This window comes from Ptychodera flava, chromosome 7 (assembly GCF_041260155.1).
Source record: "Ptychodera flava strain L36383 chromosome 7, AS_Pfla_20210202, whole genome shotgun sequence".
NCBI lineage: Eukaryota > Metazoa > Hemichordata > Enteropneusta > Ptychoderidae > Ptychodera > Ptychodera flava.
In genome coordinates this window covers 40,742,242-40,760,903 of record NC_091934.1, presented here as the reverse complement: position 1 = coordinate 40,760,903, position 18,662 = coordinate 40,742,242, and the positions used below count along the sequence as shown (strand labels likewise).

Sequence of the window (18,662 nt, the reverse complement as noted above, 5' to 3'; positions counted from 1 at the left end):
ATACATAGATACATAGATACATACATACATACATACATACATACATACATACATACATACATACATACATACATACATACATACATACATACATACATACATACATACATACATACATACATACATACAGACAGACAGACAGACAGACCGTAAAGGGCAGGAATCCCATCTGAAAACACCACAGTTATGGACCCACAGCTATAGAAGCCAACTTTATTATAGCGTACCTTTCGTACACGTACTTGCAACGACATCTATGCCACAATAGCTTAATGTCCTTCAGGTTTATTCGCAAAAAACATGATTATACCCAACCACAAGAATTGTAAAACCGCCATGGTTCGACCACAGACGCTGTACTCGATGAGGCTACCTGTATCAGGATAAAAAGCCATATTGCCTCGCCCACTCGATTCTCCTTATCAGATCGGGTTCGGGGCAGGGGCTGGCGTGGAAAATATCGATGGTAAGCGTTTAGAGTAAAACAGGTCACCCTTTGCTTAATTCAATTGAAGGTTTCGGTGATTGGCCACTTGAGATTTCTCCCCTCCCAAAATAAATAATTCATATGTGATAAGCAGGAGTGAGTGAGTGACTGTGTGACGTCACTGTACGATATAAATGTACATATTTCCTCATCGGGTATCATTCCATTAACGAAAGCCAGATCTGATTCAATACTGTACGGTTGCCAGCACGATCACGAAATACCGCAGAGTCATGAGTCTAGAAGAGATTCAACGTGCTGAGGGCGATAATATAGCACCTGCACAGCCGACTGTAGCGTGCAAAGATCACCCAGAAAACAACGTTGATTTTTTCTGCGACACTTGCAAGACACCTATATGTAAGGCTTGTACTGACGTAGAGCACGGTGAACACGAACATAGAGACATAAAAGAAGCAGCTGAAAATATACGACGCTCTCTCGAAGATAACCTCGAAAAACTGCAAGCTAGAGCGATAGAAGTCACCCAAAGTCTTGTCACGTTGAAGACCAAGACTCAAGAATTCGACGAAACGTACCAGCGAGAGGTGAGCACTGTGAAACGACATGCGCTTGAAACAGAGGAGGGCGCTGCACAAGAGGCTACGCTTCTGCAGGATCTCAAGGCAAGCTATGAGCAGAGTAAAGTACGGATGGAAACGATGGGAACGACACTGACACAGATCAAAGAGAGCGCCGAAACAACTGGAGTCTTCGTACAGAATCTATTAAGCCATGGCAATGATGTCCAGTTGGTGTCTACAGCAGCAGAAATATCTACCAACTTAATTGATAAGGTGCTAACTACAGCGGTGCCAGATGTACAGGTAATGCACGCCTTAACACTTTTGCCGATTATTTAGAATAAGCAAGAGGAGCATTTTTTGGATTCGGGGATTGATAAAGTTTTGAAATGTGAGATTACTAGGATATGATAATCGTTGATAATGAAGTAATTACATCATAGACCAGTTGCAATGCTCTGATGTATTTTATTTTATCGACTAAATTAATTATTGTGTTGAAGTTATCGTTCTGTGTCTATAAATTAACTGAAATGTGAAACGTTTCTTGACGGAGTTAAGTACTTTTAGGATATGTCGAATATTTACCTTAACTATTGCGTTCTAAATATTGTTCCATATTCCTGTACAGACTTAATAGTATAGATCGTTCCCTTCCCGGTCAACTCTTTCACAAGTAAGGATATATATACATACATACACACACACACACACACACACACCACACACACACACATATATATATATATATATATATATATATATATATATATAATATATATATATATATATATATATATATATAATATACACACACACACACAAAAATTTATACAATGTGCCCTCCCGGTTATCACCATAATGGCTTTATGGCAACCTCTGAACTTGGGCACAGAGAGTACGGTTACACAGTGTTGAGGATTGAAAATATGGACTCACCAGAGTGCTCTAACGGCAATACGTACCATGAGCGAAGCATAGTGCCAACAGTGAACGCCCCTTATATTACGCAAGAGGCTGCCCAACAATCTCAGAGTGCTCTAACTACTATTAAAGCAGTGAGCGAAATACACAAAATGTATACAATGTGCCCTCCCGGTTATCACCATAATGGCTTTATGGCAACCTCTGAACTTGGGCACAGAGAGTACGGTTACACATTGTTGAGGATTGAAAATATGGACTCACCAGAGTGCTCTAACGGCAATACGTACCATGAGCGAAGCATAGTGCCAACAGTGAACGCCCCTTATATTACGCAAGAGGCTGCCCAACAATCTCAGAGTGCTCTAACTACTATTAAAGCAGTGAGCGAAATACACAAAATGTATACAATGTGCCCTCCCGGTTATCACCATAATGGCTTTATGGCAACCTCTGAACTTGGGCACAGAGAGTACGGTTACACATTGTTGAGGATTGAAAATATGGACTCACCAGAGTGCTCTAACGGCAATACGTACCATGAGCGAAGCATAGTGCCAACAGTGAACGCCCCTTATATTGCGCAAGAGGCTGCCCAACAATCTCAGAGTGCTCTAACTACTATTAAAGCAGTGAGCGAAATACACAAAATGTATACAATGTGCCCTCCCGGTTATCACCATAATGGCTTTATGGCAACCTCTGAACTTGGGCACAGAGAGTACGGTTACACATTGTTGAGGATTGAAAATATGGACTCACCAGAGTGCTCTAACGGCAATACTTACCATGAGCGAAGCATAGTGCCATATATATATATATATATATATATATATATATATATATATATATATATATATATATATATATATATAAGATATACGATATCTTTTGCGGTCTAAGTTATAGTTCTTAATTTCTAACGTAGCTTTTAACTGCGCTGATAAATTACAAAATGGCCTATTATGACGTTCACTATGCTTAGTACAATGACCCATTTATGTGACAAAATGATAGTTCAAAGGTAATGTACAATTTGTCTTGATGATCCATGAACTCAAAATAAATGATAAATGTACCAAAACTCAGCCAATAACCTCAACACAAGTTACAAAACTATTATGAAATTATTGATTATTTAACAATGGCCTCTGTCTGAAAAACTGAATCAATGTAAAGGAAATGAGGGCAACTTTACGCATCGGTTCTACCTCTGAAAGTGTTACGATATAGTGAGTAGATTAGCGAGAAACCAGTAAATAAATCATGCCTTGACCTTGGTCGTGTGTCCTTGATCCCCGAAAAAAGGTTTTATGTTTGTGATTTGGGTCTTTTGCTTCTTTTCTTTGAGAAGCCTTTTTCGTTTGTTGAATTTTCTGTTATTTGTATCTCGATGTGTGGTGACAGGCACATAATTTTGTACTAACAGTATTTCTCCTTTCGGAGGATGTGCTGGCCTAAAAAGACCGTTTCGTCAGAGTTATATGAACAAAGAGAATACTTTTTAGCCTTTTGAAGGTAGCTTACCTTGCTTTTTTTGCAACTTTCGTGAATTTTATGAAAAGCGTTGCCTTTCGTGTTTGGCATCGTTTTGCTGTTTGGAGACCAAAACCATAAAAAACGCCAGGGAGAACATAAACAGAAATTCGAAAAAAAATTCGAAAAAAACAAGAACTCAGAAAGATTCTTCGATTCATCAAAAATCGTGCAAATCAAACCTTACCAAATGTTGAAATCAAAGCATTAAGCAAAGGCTTAAAATTTATTTCCATTCCATTTTGCTTTTTTTATTCCCTTAAGTGTTATTTTAGTTTTATTCATTACAATGTTTTATTTTATTTTACACTGGTCCTCCTTGGAAATCAGTACATTTTTTGACTGAGGGAGCTAACCAGTATAAAGATGAATAAATAAATAAATAAAAAATAAAATAAATTCCAAAGTGCCTATACAGAAAAATTGTCCTATCAGATATCAACAAATTTATTCGCATCATAAGATTGTGCAATATCATGAGAAACAAACGATCAATCAATCAATTAGACATCTGTTCTAAGATAAGTCCAATGTCGACACTACTAACAGCGGAAAACCCAAAATTGTAAAACTGTCTCGAAGCAACTTAGATCGATAGAGGAAATTCTATTCGCAACGCACATCAGAAAGAACATAACTCTAATAGAAAAGACTGCTCTGAACAATCTGACTGAAAACAAACAAATCGCAATAAAACCCATCAATAAAGGAAGAGGCATTATGATAGTAATTGTGAATACGACAAATGACATTAAAGAAAGTTAGGCAACACTTGGCAACATTAACTATACGTTTGATATTGTATATGAAATCATTTATCTGCGACACGAAGATCCTTGACGAGGTGATTTACAGTTTCCCCATTCCCATAAGTAAAATAATTTGTACACCACGATGGTATCTCCCGCCAAACATACACAAAACCCAAGCAGAAGGAACAATCATCATCCAAAGTCTCAATAGAAATGGCTGCTCGAGCCCAATAAACCAAATCTCGGAATTTCTAGACTTTGTCATAAAACCAATCACGCAAAGACGACCTACATATGTCAGGGACACAAAAACTTCATTAACTAGTTAGAATCAATAAAATACAAGCAAACTCTATTCTGGTAACATTAAACGTTGTATCGATGTAGAAAAACATGCCAAAAATGAAGCCATAAATGCAGCGATCATAGCGTTGGACTCTGAAACAGTACCGGCCAACTGATACGATACAAAAACCCACTAACAACGTACATGAAAGCCTTACTGCCGATTATTCTGAAACGCAACATATTTTACTTCAACTGAGAAAATTACAAACATTTCTCTGGATGCAGCATGGGCTCACCAGAAATAGCTGATATCACATACCATGAAACGGAGAAAGTTATATTAGATCCCAATCCGGTCAAATATTCGTATGGAAACGTTTAAAAGCAGACATTTTCATGATTAACTCAGGAACAGAACATAAACCTTTAACATTCAGAACATTTGTCGAGGAGTGCAACACCATGTACCCTACGTTCAACTTGGGAATTCATAATTGAACATTCTATCGACAAAATCTCATACCCTGACCTCGTGGTCTTCAAATGCCAGAGACGCAATAGATTGCTCGACTGCAAAACCCACACCAAACCATCTGACGATATTATCTGCCACCAACCTTCAAATGATTCATTAAAGAAAAGTGAATTACTCAGATATGTTCGCACATGCAACAAAAATATGGACTTCATAAAAAAAGGTCAATTCTCAACGCAAAAACTTCAACAACGAGATTAGAAAAAGAAAGACATAGCTTGTATCGAAAAGAAGTTAATGTAACAAAATGGCAGCCATCCTTCATCCACAGAAATAAGAGTAATGATGCAACAAAAAACTTGTCAGCACAACCTCATCAAAACCAGCCTAATCAAACAATGTGATAAGAAACTGGAAAATAATGAAGGGGCGATTAAACGCTGGCCATGGTTTTCCAGAAAACCTGTAATAACGTATAAAAGGAAGAAAAACATACAGGATATCCTCCTTTAAGCAAAATTCAAACACAAGGAGAGTACAAATGAACGGTCTGAGCAACAATTCACGCAACAATCAGACCACAACATAATGATCTTAGCATCTCTACTTGATGGCTACCATCAAACTAAGCATGTTGGAATACAAGACCATTCAAGTGACTGAAGAAGGGACCCCACTTTGGCCCGAAACGCCGCTAGGAGGAAGCACCATCATAAAACCTTTTCTCTGAGACCAAGGTCACATTACGAGGGTCAAAGTACTATTGATTCACTGGTTTCTCACCATGTTTCCCTATCACGAAATCACATTGATTTACTCACTATACTGTATCATAAACAAGGTTGAATCAGTGTGTTAAGTTGCCTTCATTTCCTTTTATATCGATTCGATTTTTCAAACACAGATCATTGTTTAATAATAAATAATCTCATAAGAGTTTGTTACTTGTGTTGAACGTATCGGCTAAGTTTTGGTACATTTATCTTTTATTTTGAGTTTATGGAATATCAATACAAATTGTACATTACCTTGAAACTATCGTTTTGTCACGTAAATGGGCTATTGTACCAAGCATAGTTAACTTCATAATCGGCCATTTTATAACTTTCGGTTGCCATTTGGGTTTTATGACGTCATAACAATAATTTATATGCATCAATGATATGTTATGTCTGTAATTTGGGGTGTTAATTTCAGTTCAGGCGATAAAATGCTGAAACAGGCTTAATTAACAGTGCTTTAACATTTTAGACAATGTTACGGCAGACATTTTGAATTTGGTCGGCCATTTTGGATTATGACATCATCATAATAATTGATTTGCGTCAATTTCATGTTTATAATTTTGTGTCAGTTTATTCAAAAAAATATTGAAAATTGGCCGAATAAACCGTATTTTACCATTTTTAAGCAATATAATGGCGGCCATTTTGAATTTATGACGTCATCAAGCCTTTCCGGTGGCCCAAATTTTTGGAGCAATAGCTAATTTTGATCTACACATATATGTGAACCTATGTACAAAATTTGGCACTTTTGTCATCCGTGTAACGATCTTGCTGTTTTTTGTTGCTAAGCCACCTGACTATTGCTGGTGATGTTAGTTTCAACGGTTGAAACCTACGACAGTTTCGTAGGTAGGGGAGAACCGTTTGATTCCTGAGGGATGAAGGACGGGGAGGGGGAAATTGCCGGCAGGTTCATAATACCAAAAAGCATAAAGTGTTGATAAAACATTGTTCCAACAGGAGTTAAACATGTTAAATATCATCATCAATATGCCTGAAATCAGTACAATTGGAGGGATATTTGATTATGAAATATTCTCCGCGGGTGAGCCACCTCCGGCAGCCCTAACAAGTTTCTGGCAGCAATTGCATATAGTATAAAAACGTATTTCAAGGTTTATGTTATCAAGTATCAAAGTAATTGGTCAAGCCATAGCAAACAATCATGTTTGTCAATTATTTAAATATGCAAATTTCATATTTGCCAACTGTATAGCATCAAATGTACAAAGAGAGGAAGCATAAGTGTGTGCAGTAATTTTTTTCACATGCTATCATTAAATTCAGAACAGCTATAGTCAAGATACTCACACCAAATCAGTAAATATGCAAATTGTTGCCGATTATGCTGGACTTGTAAATCGAACTTTATTGCTACATCTGTACATCAAGTCTAACTTGACTATGAAGGGCAATTTTTGTGAAACCATCTTGACAGACAGACAGACAGACAGACAGACGACAGACAGACAGACAGACAGACAGACAGACAGACGACACTATGACATCAAGCAAATAACTAAAATCACACCGTAACTGTGAATAAAGGAGTGGCTGACGAAATTCAAATACATTGTAGTCACAGTTTAATCCAAAGTACAGATTATATAAACCGGACATTATAAATTTAAATAATAAATTTAAAATGATTTTTTTTCTTACAGGACATGTGCACATTGCCAAGTTTTTTAAAGAAGCCTCTAGAAGTATCAGGAACCCTGGGTACACCTAATCTTCACAATTTCGTTCAGGCCATCATCCCAGAAGATGTCAAAGTGAAAGATAATGTGAAGGTCACTATCAAGAGTGGGTGTAGTGTGGCAAGTCATTCGCTCAAGGCAGAGATAATTACACCAGACAGTGGCAAAACTGAAATGATACCTATAGTACGCCCAAATCTAAACGAAGCCAGTGACGTTATAGGTGTTTTGAGTATTTCCTTTGAGAAGGAGGGTGTCTTTCAACTGTCGGTAACTTTGGCAGGTCAGCCTATCAGGGGCTCACCTTACAATATCAGCGTGAAACCCCATCAAATGAAATCTTCCCCATCGCAAATCACTGTGAATCCTGACCTGATGAGAATGTTCCTATCTCTTCTCACCCAGAATAGTCAGTGGTCTCAGTGTAAGGTGATGGAAAATGGCAGTGATCAGTTTGGGTTAGTTTGTTCAGTTAGGATCGATTCTCGTGGCAATGTTCTCATGGCTGACCAAATACATCACGTTATTTATGTCCTTGATAAGCAGTGGAACTTTCTGAAGTATTTGAAGTTCCCATTCAATGGACAGAAGCCATTCAGTCCTGCAAGTATAGCAGTGACAAATGACGATACATATTACATATCAGATGGAGGGCTCTATGATTATTCCAGTGGAAAGTGTTTCCTTGGTGGCAATAATCAAATAGTGGTTACGAATATTGAGGGTGAGTTACTGGACACACTAGGCCAGGACCAGTTTGGTGACCCATGCTGTGTGTCCCTTAGTCATAACCAGAAGGTGTTGTATGTGGCCGATGGTCTGCATCACTGCGTATACGCAATTTCACTTCCATCCAATGTGATATCACAGAAAATAGGAAAACGTGGAAGTGGCCCGGGTGAGTTGAAACACCCCTGTGGTGTCGCTGTAGATTCCAAGGGTAATTTGATTGTTTCTGAAGTTGGCAATAAACGTGTACAATTGCTGACTGCCTCTGGCCAGTATCTTCATCACTTTGATATCCATGGTGGCCGTGGTGTCGCAAATCCATCAAGTCCAGCGGGAATACTTGCAGACGAGGCTGATAACATCTATGTGTGCGATATTGTTAATAAAAGAGTTTTAGTTTACGACGAGAAAGGTAACTTTATTGATGAAATTTTAGGTCTGCTCAACCCCATCAACTTGTGTTTTGTTGAAAACATGCCATACAAAATGATAGTTTGTGATGGCAAACGTTTGGTGGCATTCAAGAAAAAATGACGTGGTTGCTAACCTTTGTCTGAATCATCTCTTATAGACCACCAACTACAAGTACAGACATGGGTCCATTTTCTTATCTACTGTAAGCATACTTTCTGATATTACTACCAGTGGTATGATATTTTCCATTCTTTTATTCCTTGCTTGCAATCCAAGTTGAAAGGAATCACTGTACTTGTCCCTTGGAATTCATATTCCCAAATCTAAACGTAATGTCTAGAAATGGTGTAGTATCAATTCTTGGAAATGATGAGAGCATTTTCTCGGGTTCGTCACAGTTGGCTTGTCTAGTGTATTTTTTTAAATAAAGGACATGACTTTTGGGCACCTTTATTTGAATTCGCTCCCTGCATGACTGTTAAAAGTCAACAGGTGTCAAATGTCATGACATTATCGTCATTATTAAGGATGATGTAGTTCTATAGAATACAATTATTTTTCAGTATATTATAATGATTTTTACATTATCATTACCACAATTCTTGAATAAGCCATGTCACTGGGGCTTAATGCTTCTGAACGAAGTTTAACAGTGTATGTCTGTGTCCATGCAGCCATTGCCATATTTATGCCATAATTATTTTTTCATGTCTTTAAGTAATACTCTCAGATGGAATGGCCAAGTTTGTTCAAACTTATGTTACACAGAAATGTAGAATTGTGATAATTTTATACAATTTTTTATATTTATAGCCATGGTATTCTTAAAATGTATTTTACATAAAGTTTTCAATTTAACCAGTTAACTCTCACATAGACTGCAAGATCCGTCGCTAGAGGGCGCTCTCTACGCTCCCGAGCGTAGGGAGCGTCCTCGAGCGATGGATCTTTCAGTCTAACTCTCACATAGACAGATTTGTTAAAGTCAGTGATTTGCCAACTCTCAGTAGTTTTTACATTCTTTGCTCTGTGATTTTGTAGTATTTCCAGGCAGCTATTAAAAGTAGACGTTGAATTCAGTTTTTGCAATGTGAACCAAAATCATAAATTTTTACCATCCGGGTTGCACCCTCATCACTGAAATTGTATTCTTTTCCAAGATGTTGTAGATAAAGTTTTCAAGTATCTAGTAGTAAAGTTTGTGGAAATAAAAACTGTTGTACATGATAGAAACTATACTGACATTCCAATTATAAATAGATCTTTCACTGCATAGTAGAACAACAGCAAATGTTACATGAACAATATGGTTCATGGTTCTATCCAATCCTGATATCATTTGTTTTGCAGTGTATGCTATATGCCACTGGTTTGTCTGCACTGTCTTTGTTGAGGATGACTTTGCATGCTTTTCTTGTGTTGTGTTCATGAAATCGTATTTTACAATAAAGCAAAATACAAAAGAATGTACAGATTTATGTTATGTAATGTTTATTTCAAAATTGAGTCAGTTTCGTCACCTGACTTTAATGAGGTATGGGATAAAATGTTACTTTCTTATGAAAACCAAACAAGCACACAATTAAACAGGAATTCACAACATGACTCATTACAATGCATGGCAGAAAAGACATCTTGTAGTCATCTACAGACACCACTTACAATACCATAACAGTACTATTAAAGCTTTGTTACAATGCCGTAGCATTCCTATTGCAGCCCTGCCAATCATGGTTTTGGCAGACCAATAGCAGACTGTTGCAGACATGCAAAGCAGGTGATGTAATTTTGGGTGGAGTAAATATATACAAACACAAGACAAGCGTAGCTGTTCTGAGTTCAGTAATTTCTTCTGTATCAGTACATTCTACAGTGATCATCCAATCGGGTGCATTGTACATGATGTATCATGTCCTGTAATTGGTCAATGCTTAAACATGTATGAGTTGAATGCTATCATTTGTTGATTTCTTTGAATGTGACAATGTTTGGCATTCCTGAAGAAATCAAACTTGAATGTCACACTATTATGATTCATACACTCTGTGTGAATCACTCGAAATCTTCTCTTGTTCTAGACCAATATTTTTTTTGAAAACTTAATTAAGACTGCAAGCACAGTACACATTGATCCTCAAAATAACCAATTGTAGTCATTTAGGATATATTTATTGATGCACCATTCTTTGAAAAAAAACTGTCCAGTGTACACAATTTATTTCAATACTCCTTGATCTGTGCCTTCATATTTCAATGTTCATAAATCCATGGTTCTCCACTGAGTCCATCATAGAAATAGCGATCAAAAAGGTTTACAATCTATCCACACAAAGGCATACATTCCACTTATACAAAACAGAATGTGCATTTTCTAAGATCTTGCCGTTAGTTTGACTTGTCTAGCTCTTCGGTAGAAATCTTGAAATTGTACAAAGGGAAAGTGACACCATTTTAGCACTGTGTACATTTTAGCATGTCAACAGCTGATTAATAATTCATGCATATTGCCAACCATAAATTATTCATAAAACTTAATACGCATAACATTAAATGGAACTGAATATTTGATAGTAAGTGATGAATTGTGGCGATCCATGACATATGAACCATGAAATATTCATCAAGCTATAGTCCTCTTTTATATATGGTATTTTCATGAACAATATTCACAAAATATTCATGTTCACATATCTTTTCCTTCTGCTCTGGAGCACTGTCTTGTATGCGCTTCTGACACTGTGTACTACACATACAGAGTGTGAGATAATGACTGCTTGAAACTGTCCAACAGTGAAGGCGTAGAGACCTCATAGAATGCTCTTTAGTCAGGGCACCTGGAAACTCCATATTACTGACCACCCATTCCATATAGATGTTTTAGTGCATGCAAAAATCTACTCTTCTCAATGGTAGATGTATGTCATTTACGTAATTGTTATTGGCAGCATGACACAAAATGCATGCAAGTACATATCTGCCATAAAACCTGTATGCTATAAATTAAAAAGATAATTAACACAATTTTTTTTTAACTTTTCATTTTATTCCTAACAACTTTCATAACATTTTGTACTTTATCTCTAATTTCATTTTTGGAGGCAGACGTCTTTGATTTCATTACTTCTAAGAAGACACTGTATCGTGTTCTATTTAATGCTGGCCTTGCGTTTCCAGCAGACTTTGCGCTATTTTTGCCACTGATTGAGCAATTTAAAAGCTCCTCAGTACTGAATAGTTTTGTTAGAACAGAACGTACATTTTTGTGAAGATTATCTTGTTCTCTCACGAAACATTTTAATTCACCTATAGTATAGCCATTATACGTTACTGTTGTTGTTGTTGTTGTTTTTGTTGTTGTTGTTGTTTTGTTACCGAAATTTGCTTCTTCCAGTATCTTCACTCTCTTTTTTAATTTTGCTATTTCTTCTTGCAAGTCTTCAATGGTCACTTCCTTTCTGTGATAAAAAAGAGTCAAATCTGAAACCTTCAAATGAATCACAAAGACCTCTCTGAGTCAGGTTTCAGAATAATAACACCCTTTGTACAATGTTTAACTTGGTAAGTTATTGAAAAAGCTTTGTTACATCGTAAATGCTCAGCACAAATTATGCATTTAAGTTTCAGGTCTGACTTTTACCTCCTTTTACAAATATTGCTTTTTATCGTGTTTAATATTGGTTATTTATCTGGCAAAGAAACTAAACGTTACGGAAAGCCTGTACATCCCTTATCCTGCCAGGCCTATCACTTCACCATCTGCAGAGTCAGTAAAAAGCTCTGTTGAGCCGTAAACTTTAAATCATGTATTTTCATCTACTTGGCACAGTATGTTATAGCAGGTTAAGTCAGTAAAAATCATATTTACGGTGTCTCTGTTTTCAGGAAGCTTCAAACGTTCACGCCTTTGTTAAAATATATTATACGGGATGCGTAATGCTTCATTGATTTTTACCAACTTGACCTGACGGGGACAAATGAACTTGGTAGGATGAATGTAGTTCACAAAAATGGTTTGTACGTTGGCCAAGATTTTTAGTGGTAGAGGTGATTCTAAGGCAGGAAGTACAGTATAATGGTTTCATGCACGAGTGTGTATATTTTTATCAAATTGGAGAAGCATATTTATTGAAATATAAAGAACAAATCTCAGTCTTATTGCTGTCTTAATCTAATAAGTCCCAGAATATATATTTCACCAGGAACTTGTATCAGAGCTAGACAAGTTTCTGTTTTCTGATCATGTCTTTTCCATTACAATAACAGCAATTAAAATGTACAATTAATACATACCTTTTTCGCCGCCATGAAGGAAAAAACTCTGGACTGGTGGCTGAAATTAATAATATTTTTATTTTAGATTTAAGAAAATTACAATTGAATATTACTGAGTGTTCCTTTAAATTAGAAAAAATTGCAAAAATCTATTTTGACTGCAAACAAAGAAGACACCAGTGTATCATTCACAGGGTAAAATTCACTCATAATTTAGATATTGCAGCTGGGATCAGGGTGCAGATAGCAATATGACAGTGGATCCATCTGGCTAGCAATTACACAGCATGGTATCACTGCCCGGTCTGGGTATGTACCCCAGTGCATGGGATCAGTCTGGGTAATTATCACAGTGCGCAGAATCAGTCTGGGTAATTATCACAGTGACTGGGATCAATCTGGGTATGCACACTGACTGGGATCAATCTAGGTATGCATCACAGTGACTGGGATCAATCTGGGTATACAGTGACTGGGATCAATCTAGGTATGCATCACAGTGACTGGGATCAATCTGGGTATACATGGACTGGGATCAATCTAGGTATGCATCACATTGACTGGGATCAATCTATGTATGCATCACAGTGACTGGGATCAATCTGGGTATGCATCACACTGACTGGGATCAATCTAGGTATGCATCACATTGACTGGGATCAATCTGGGTATACATTGACTGGGATCAATCTGGGTATGCAACACAGTGACTGGGATCAATCTGGGTATGCATCACACTGACTGGGATCAATCTGGGTATGCCTCACAGTGACTCAGTCTGGGTATCTGTCACAGCAATTGGGACAATGCATGGTATTAGTCTGGGTAGCATACCAGGGAATTAGCTGCATGCACCTTGAATGTACCTTGAGGACAGATATTGAGATGCATACGACCTCAAAATATTTCACTGCAGAAATCCACGTGGAAGTAAACGTAGACATGCATAACTTTATCTGTATTACTTACAAGAATTATCACTTTCCAATTGGCTAGCTGTTTCATCTTGACCTTCATGTTGATCTCCATCTGAGTTGAACTCCGATTTAACATTACACACGACCATATAATGACCGACACCATCTTGGTTTACATCATCAGATGTTATCATATCATAACCAATCACACCGTGAGAAGCCGCAGTAACATCACCACCATCACGGATCAAGTAATTTTTGTTTGCAGCCATGACATGCGTCATTCTGTCTTTTAAAACTGTTTTCTTTTTACCTGCAGCATGAAAATGGGTCATTATAAATGATATATCTGCTATGATATATAAGTGCCTTAAAATTTTGATCATATATGAATTCACTGAGGTTAAACAGGAACTTCCCCTATAAAAGCTGAAAATCCATCATGTAAATGTAAAAAAACCTCACTACTTATTGGACATGCCGTCTTTGGTCCCAGAATCCCATAATTTTGCCATGTTTCAGGCGTTTATTGTCATCGAATCTTGCATATAAGGTCTGCGACCACACTTGAGTGAAAAATAAACTGAAAAAATCCAATGTTCTGTTTTTAGTCGGAGAATGTATATGTTTCAAAGTGTGTTCCCTGTACGACCATATGATCCCTCTTCGCATATGTCACGAAAGTGCCCATCATGATTACTCAAATTTATCATACGGTCAAAGCAATGCTATGAGAATTCAAAAACTCCCACCCAGTGTATGCAAATCGCTACTCCATAAGTAATCCCCCTATTGTGTGCCCATGGTCCTGTAATTTCCCGTTTAAGTGTAAAGGAAGGTTGACATAGTATTGCTTGTTCAGATAAAGTGATATGCACTGGTCTAGACTTTTTTTATTGACAGCAGAAAAACAGGTCTGTAAATTACAATATCATATCATATCAATTGAAAACAATAACACGCTAATACTGGTGGGTGTTAATTGGACAATTTTCTTTAGGGCTGGTTTCTGATTGGATTATTGACTTTGGTGTGAGTGCTGATTGGATGGTTGAATGCTAATACAGAAAGTGTAGTGGGTGCTAATTGGATTTTTCATGATATGTGCAAAATGACTCTATTCATTTGACTGATATTTTCACAGCTGGCAAATTTTAGGCATCGGTCAGTTCTGTTTGCCGACTGCCTGCTATTTTCTACATCCTTGTACAATAATGAGTTTGTATGATAGATGTACATAGTAAAATTACACTTCTTTAACATTTGATTTGGGTATGCTTATTCAAAGCCTTAAAAGAGTAACCACCAATAAAACAATAGTTCTATTGTGTCGTTCTTTTGATTTGAAAAGCACCCTCTTTATTTTTTATATTACAGATATTTTGTTTCCGATATTTATACCATATCAAAAGCGCATGTGACTCTATAGTGACCTGTTTAAATATTAATTAGCATGAATTGTTCAGTCTGATATTGTTGTATTTACATCCTTGCAAAACATATTTTTTTGGCTCATATAGGCACTTCTATCAGAAATGTGATTCCATACCATTTAGAAAACATGGTTGCTTATAGTAATTAAAACTCAAAAACTGCTTTTTGCACATTCATTTCAATTTTTTGTTGACAAGAGACATAATGTACCACAAGTTTTGCGCAACTGTTGAAAGGGACATGAGCTGTAACTTTGTGGCAAGTTTTTCAGTATTCTGCTTCTGCATAATAATCGCAATCATACCAATCCATAATCCAATAAACTAGGTCAAATTTGTAAGACAATAGTTGTAAACATAGACACAAAACAGCACAGAACAGACAGTAAATAGACGGTACACAAACAAAGTAAAATTCATGAAAGAAAGATATATGGACCTCTGGCAAAAAGACCAAGAAGTGATGTCAGGTGTTTCAAAAATAGCAAGCGCATCCTGCCCCACATGTGGCACCCGCCATATATTAATCTGTAAGTCAGATAGGTAGTGGTCACTAACTAAGGCCCCATGACCCTAATCCATTTGTCATGCTGAAATTTTGAGTATTCATTTTGTAAACACAGCTTGTGTGTGTGTAGTGATCATTGTTTATTGTTTACAAATGAATTCTAGTCCGGACTGGAATACAATTGTCAACAATAACAATGGAGATTATACTCATATAGGTTGTGTTGATATGCTAAATACTTGGCATTAAATTACAGTTTAGGGATTCAATGCAGAAAGTGTAGGGAAACCACAAAACAAAAGTCCTGAAAAAATAGCCAAAAGATACAGCTTATGGAGCTTAAACACTCAAAGAAAGTCAAACATATTCCAATATTTGGTCACAGAGCTTCCATTTCAATTTTCATTTGAATTATACTAATCTATCGCACCAAACATCAGAATATTGTTTCATTCATGTATTATTTAACATATATATTTACAATTAGTTTTCATGAATAATTCATGCAGTTCAACATGGATATAAAAGAGGCTTTTCATGCACTTAGTAATTCATCAGCACATTGCAAATATTCATCATGGAAAATTTATATATTTTATTACATACTAAAACAGACTGTTTCGTGCATTAATAAAATTTCAGAAGAAATTCACCTTACATGAGAAGATCAGTGTCATTAATTTTTATTAATTTGTCCATTTCAATGAAAGGATTGTTTCATCAGTGCAGTTGGGTAATTACCAAACTTCATAAGCAATTCGCCATTACATACGATCAGTTTACAAAGAGTTTCCATAAATACAATCAGTTCATCAAATATTCATGAAATGGCTGCTTCATGCAAAATTCATGAATCAAAATTTCATCTTAATGGTTGATGAATTTATCAATACTTTTCATGAATACCATCCAAGTTATCAATAAAAGGGTTGTTTCAAGCACATGGTAATTCATAAAATTTAATCAGAAATTCATCTTTATGTGAATGCAGCTACGGGAGTGCATCAAATATTCATGAAAGGTTGTTTCATGCATGTTGCATGACCTTGCAATTCAATGTTCAAAAATGGATGGTGGAAAAATACGACAGCTGATTGTTATTATTCGGATCACCGAGATTCTGAAACACTGAGAGACACTCTCTGTGTCTCCCTATCTGTCTCTTCTTGGGCAAACATGATATGCATAGTTTTTCAATTACATTTATACACCTAAATCGTCAGAATATAGTCGTACATGGCTGTGTTTAGGCGTCGGAAATGGGGCAAGCGAAACTGATGTGATCGCATTCGCAGTTCCCTGTATGGTTGAGCCCTGTTTAATGGATCTTACCTGGAAAGAAAAAAGCTGCGTTCGAAGGCGTGATTGACGATCCCTCGCTGACTTAATGCTGAATTAGAACAGTGATGCAGCAGACTACAGATACTTCAAAGTTTCCTCATACTGTATGTCAAGACTGCTTACAGCGAAACGCCATTTTTTCGAAGAGCAGTCGACTGTGTGGCGACCGATCAGCTTTAACTCAGCATGTAGCGTTCACCATTATGACGGGAGGTGGCGCTTTGATCATCGCAATTTTGTATCAACGTTTTCATTCTCGATACACAACACTAGAGGGCGTTGTATCTCAGAGGGGCCAGTCTTCGACTGAGCCCCAAGATCAAGAGGTCCCCTGGATCGAGACAGCCTGAGCGCCCTTCGGCTTTCTATATTCTGTTCTTTAGACCTGGAACAATCATTCAATTTTTCTTCGGAATTGCCGCTTCTTCTTTAGCCTATGAGGACTTTTTTGGAATTGCGGCAAATATGTACACTTTCTTGCTAAAAACATGGGGTCAAAGTAAGGTGAAACTGCAAATGTTAAGACCACCTTGACATTAAAAATACTGCGATTGTTTTACTTTTTAGGACATTTTGTTGTGCAAATTTTGAGAGATTTTTTCTTCTGGGAGCATGTGGAAATGCTCAGAATTTGTTCTGTCAAAACTGCCTGTATATGTAATGCCTGTTATTGTTGACACTTTGTAAAATCTAGATTTCAAGTCATCAGTATCAAGTTAAAAAGTGTAAATGTTTTTGAACTGATTATAAACAATATGTGCTTGCCGCCTCAGTAGCTTTGCAAAAAATCTGAAGAACTATCATATTTTCCTCTTGCCTAAACTTGTCAAGTTTGCCTTTATTGGAAACCCATGCAATATCATATATTAGTCGGGTACTATGCAAATATCCCTCAAAACTTTCTATGAAATAAATAGATCTTAAAAGTACATTGTCTGTTTGTTGAAATGTCAGCCCCCTTTTCGTGTCTTCAGTCTCGACATAGGTGTTTATTTATGAAGTCTCAAATCTACATTAAATTATTGACAGCTGTTTTGAACTTCAATTCCACATAATTTTGAGATGACAAAGAATCAAATGAAACTTCCAATGAAGTTAATCTGGGTCAAAAATAAGGATAATCCAGAAAATATTACAAACTTGACATTAGGGAACAAACTTGGTAAGAAAAAGTTAACATAATATTTTTTTCAGTTTTGGCTGATTCATGACTTCAGACAAATTTACGTTGTTAGACCAACAAATTTCAATGTAAATTTGATTGTGAAATTCATAAAAACTTTTTCTAATCATAAATGTAGTTTATAAACTTGATTCCCAGTGTGTTACTTACCTACAGGTTTAGGGTGCTAACATTGTGCCCTTGACTATTATATCAAACTTACTTTATGACATTCAAAAACACAAATTACTGCTTCTTTTCTTGTATTCTTTTCAACAACATTACGTTCACTTACAAAAAATGTTGAACAGGGTATTTGTCACAGAGACACACAATCACTAGTTCTTTACTATACTGTTTGCAAATGTTGGTCATGAGAATCTACTTATGTGTGTAATATTTTAATGGACCG

General features: G+C 36.6%; 1 protein-coding gene and 1 long non-coding RNA gene across 2 annotated transcripts; one reads left to right on the top strand and one right to left on the bottom strand.

The window, feature by feature from the left end:
* Positions 1-643: 643 nt before the first annotated feature.
* On the top strand, positions 644-10,086 carry LOC139137561 (tripartite motif-containing protein 2-like). The gene is made up of 2 exons (XM_070705730.1): positions 644-1,314; positions 7,439-10,086. Exons 1-2 carry the CDS (start codon positions 721-723, stop codon positions 8,735-8,737), a joined length of 1,893 nt encoding a protein of 630 aa, XP_070561831.1. The 5' UTR covers positions 644-720; the 3' UTR covers positions 8,738-10,086.
* Positions 10,087-10,764: 678 nt separating this feature from the next.
* On the bottom strand, positions 10,765-17,279 carry LOC139137562 (uncharacterized). The gene is made up of 4 exons (XR_011553408.1): positions 17,080-17,279; positions 13,859-14,119; positions 12,908-12,947; positions 10,765-12,072 (listed from the first exon to the last, which is right to left on the bottom strand). It is a non-coding gene; the product is annotated as an uncharacterized lncRNA (long non-coding RNA).
* Positions 17,280-18,662: the final 1,383 nt, after the last annotated feature.

Coding starts and splice junctions, on each gene's coding strand:
- LOC139137561 (XM_070705730.1), top strand. CDS start 721: ATGAGTCTAGAAGAGATTCAACGTGCTGAGGGCGATAATATAGCACCT. Junction 1,315..7,438: donor CAGCGGTGCCAGATGTACAG/GTAATGCACGCC, acceptor TTTTTCTTACAG/GACATGTGCACATTGCCAAG.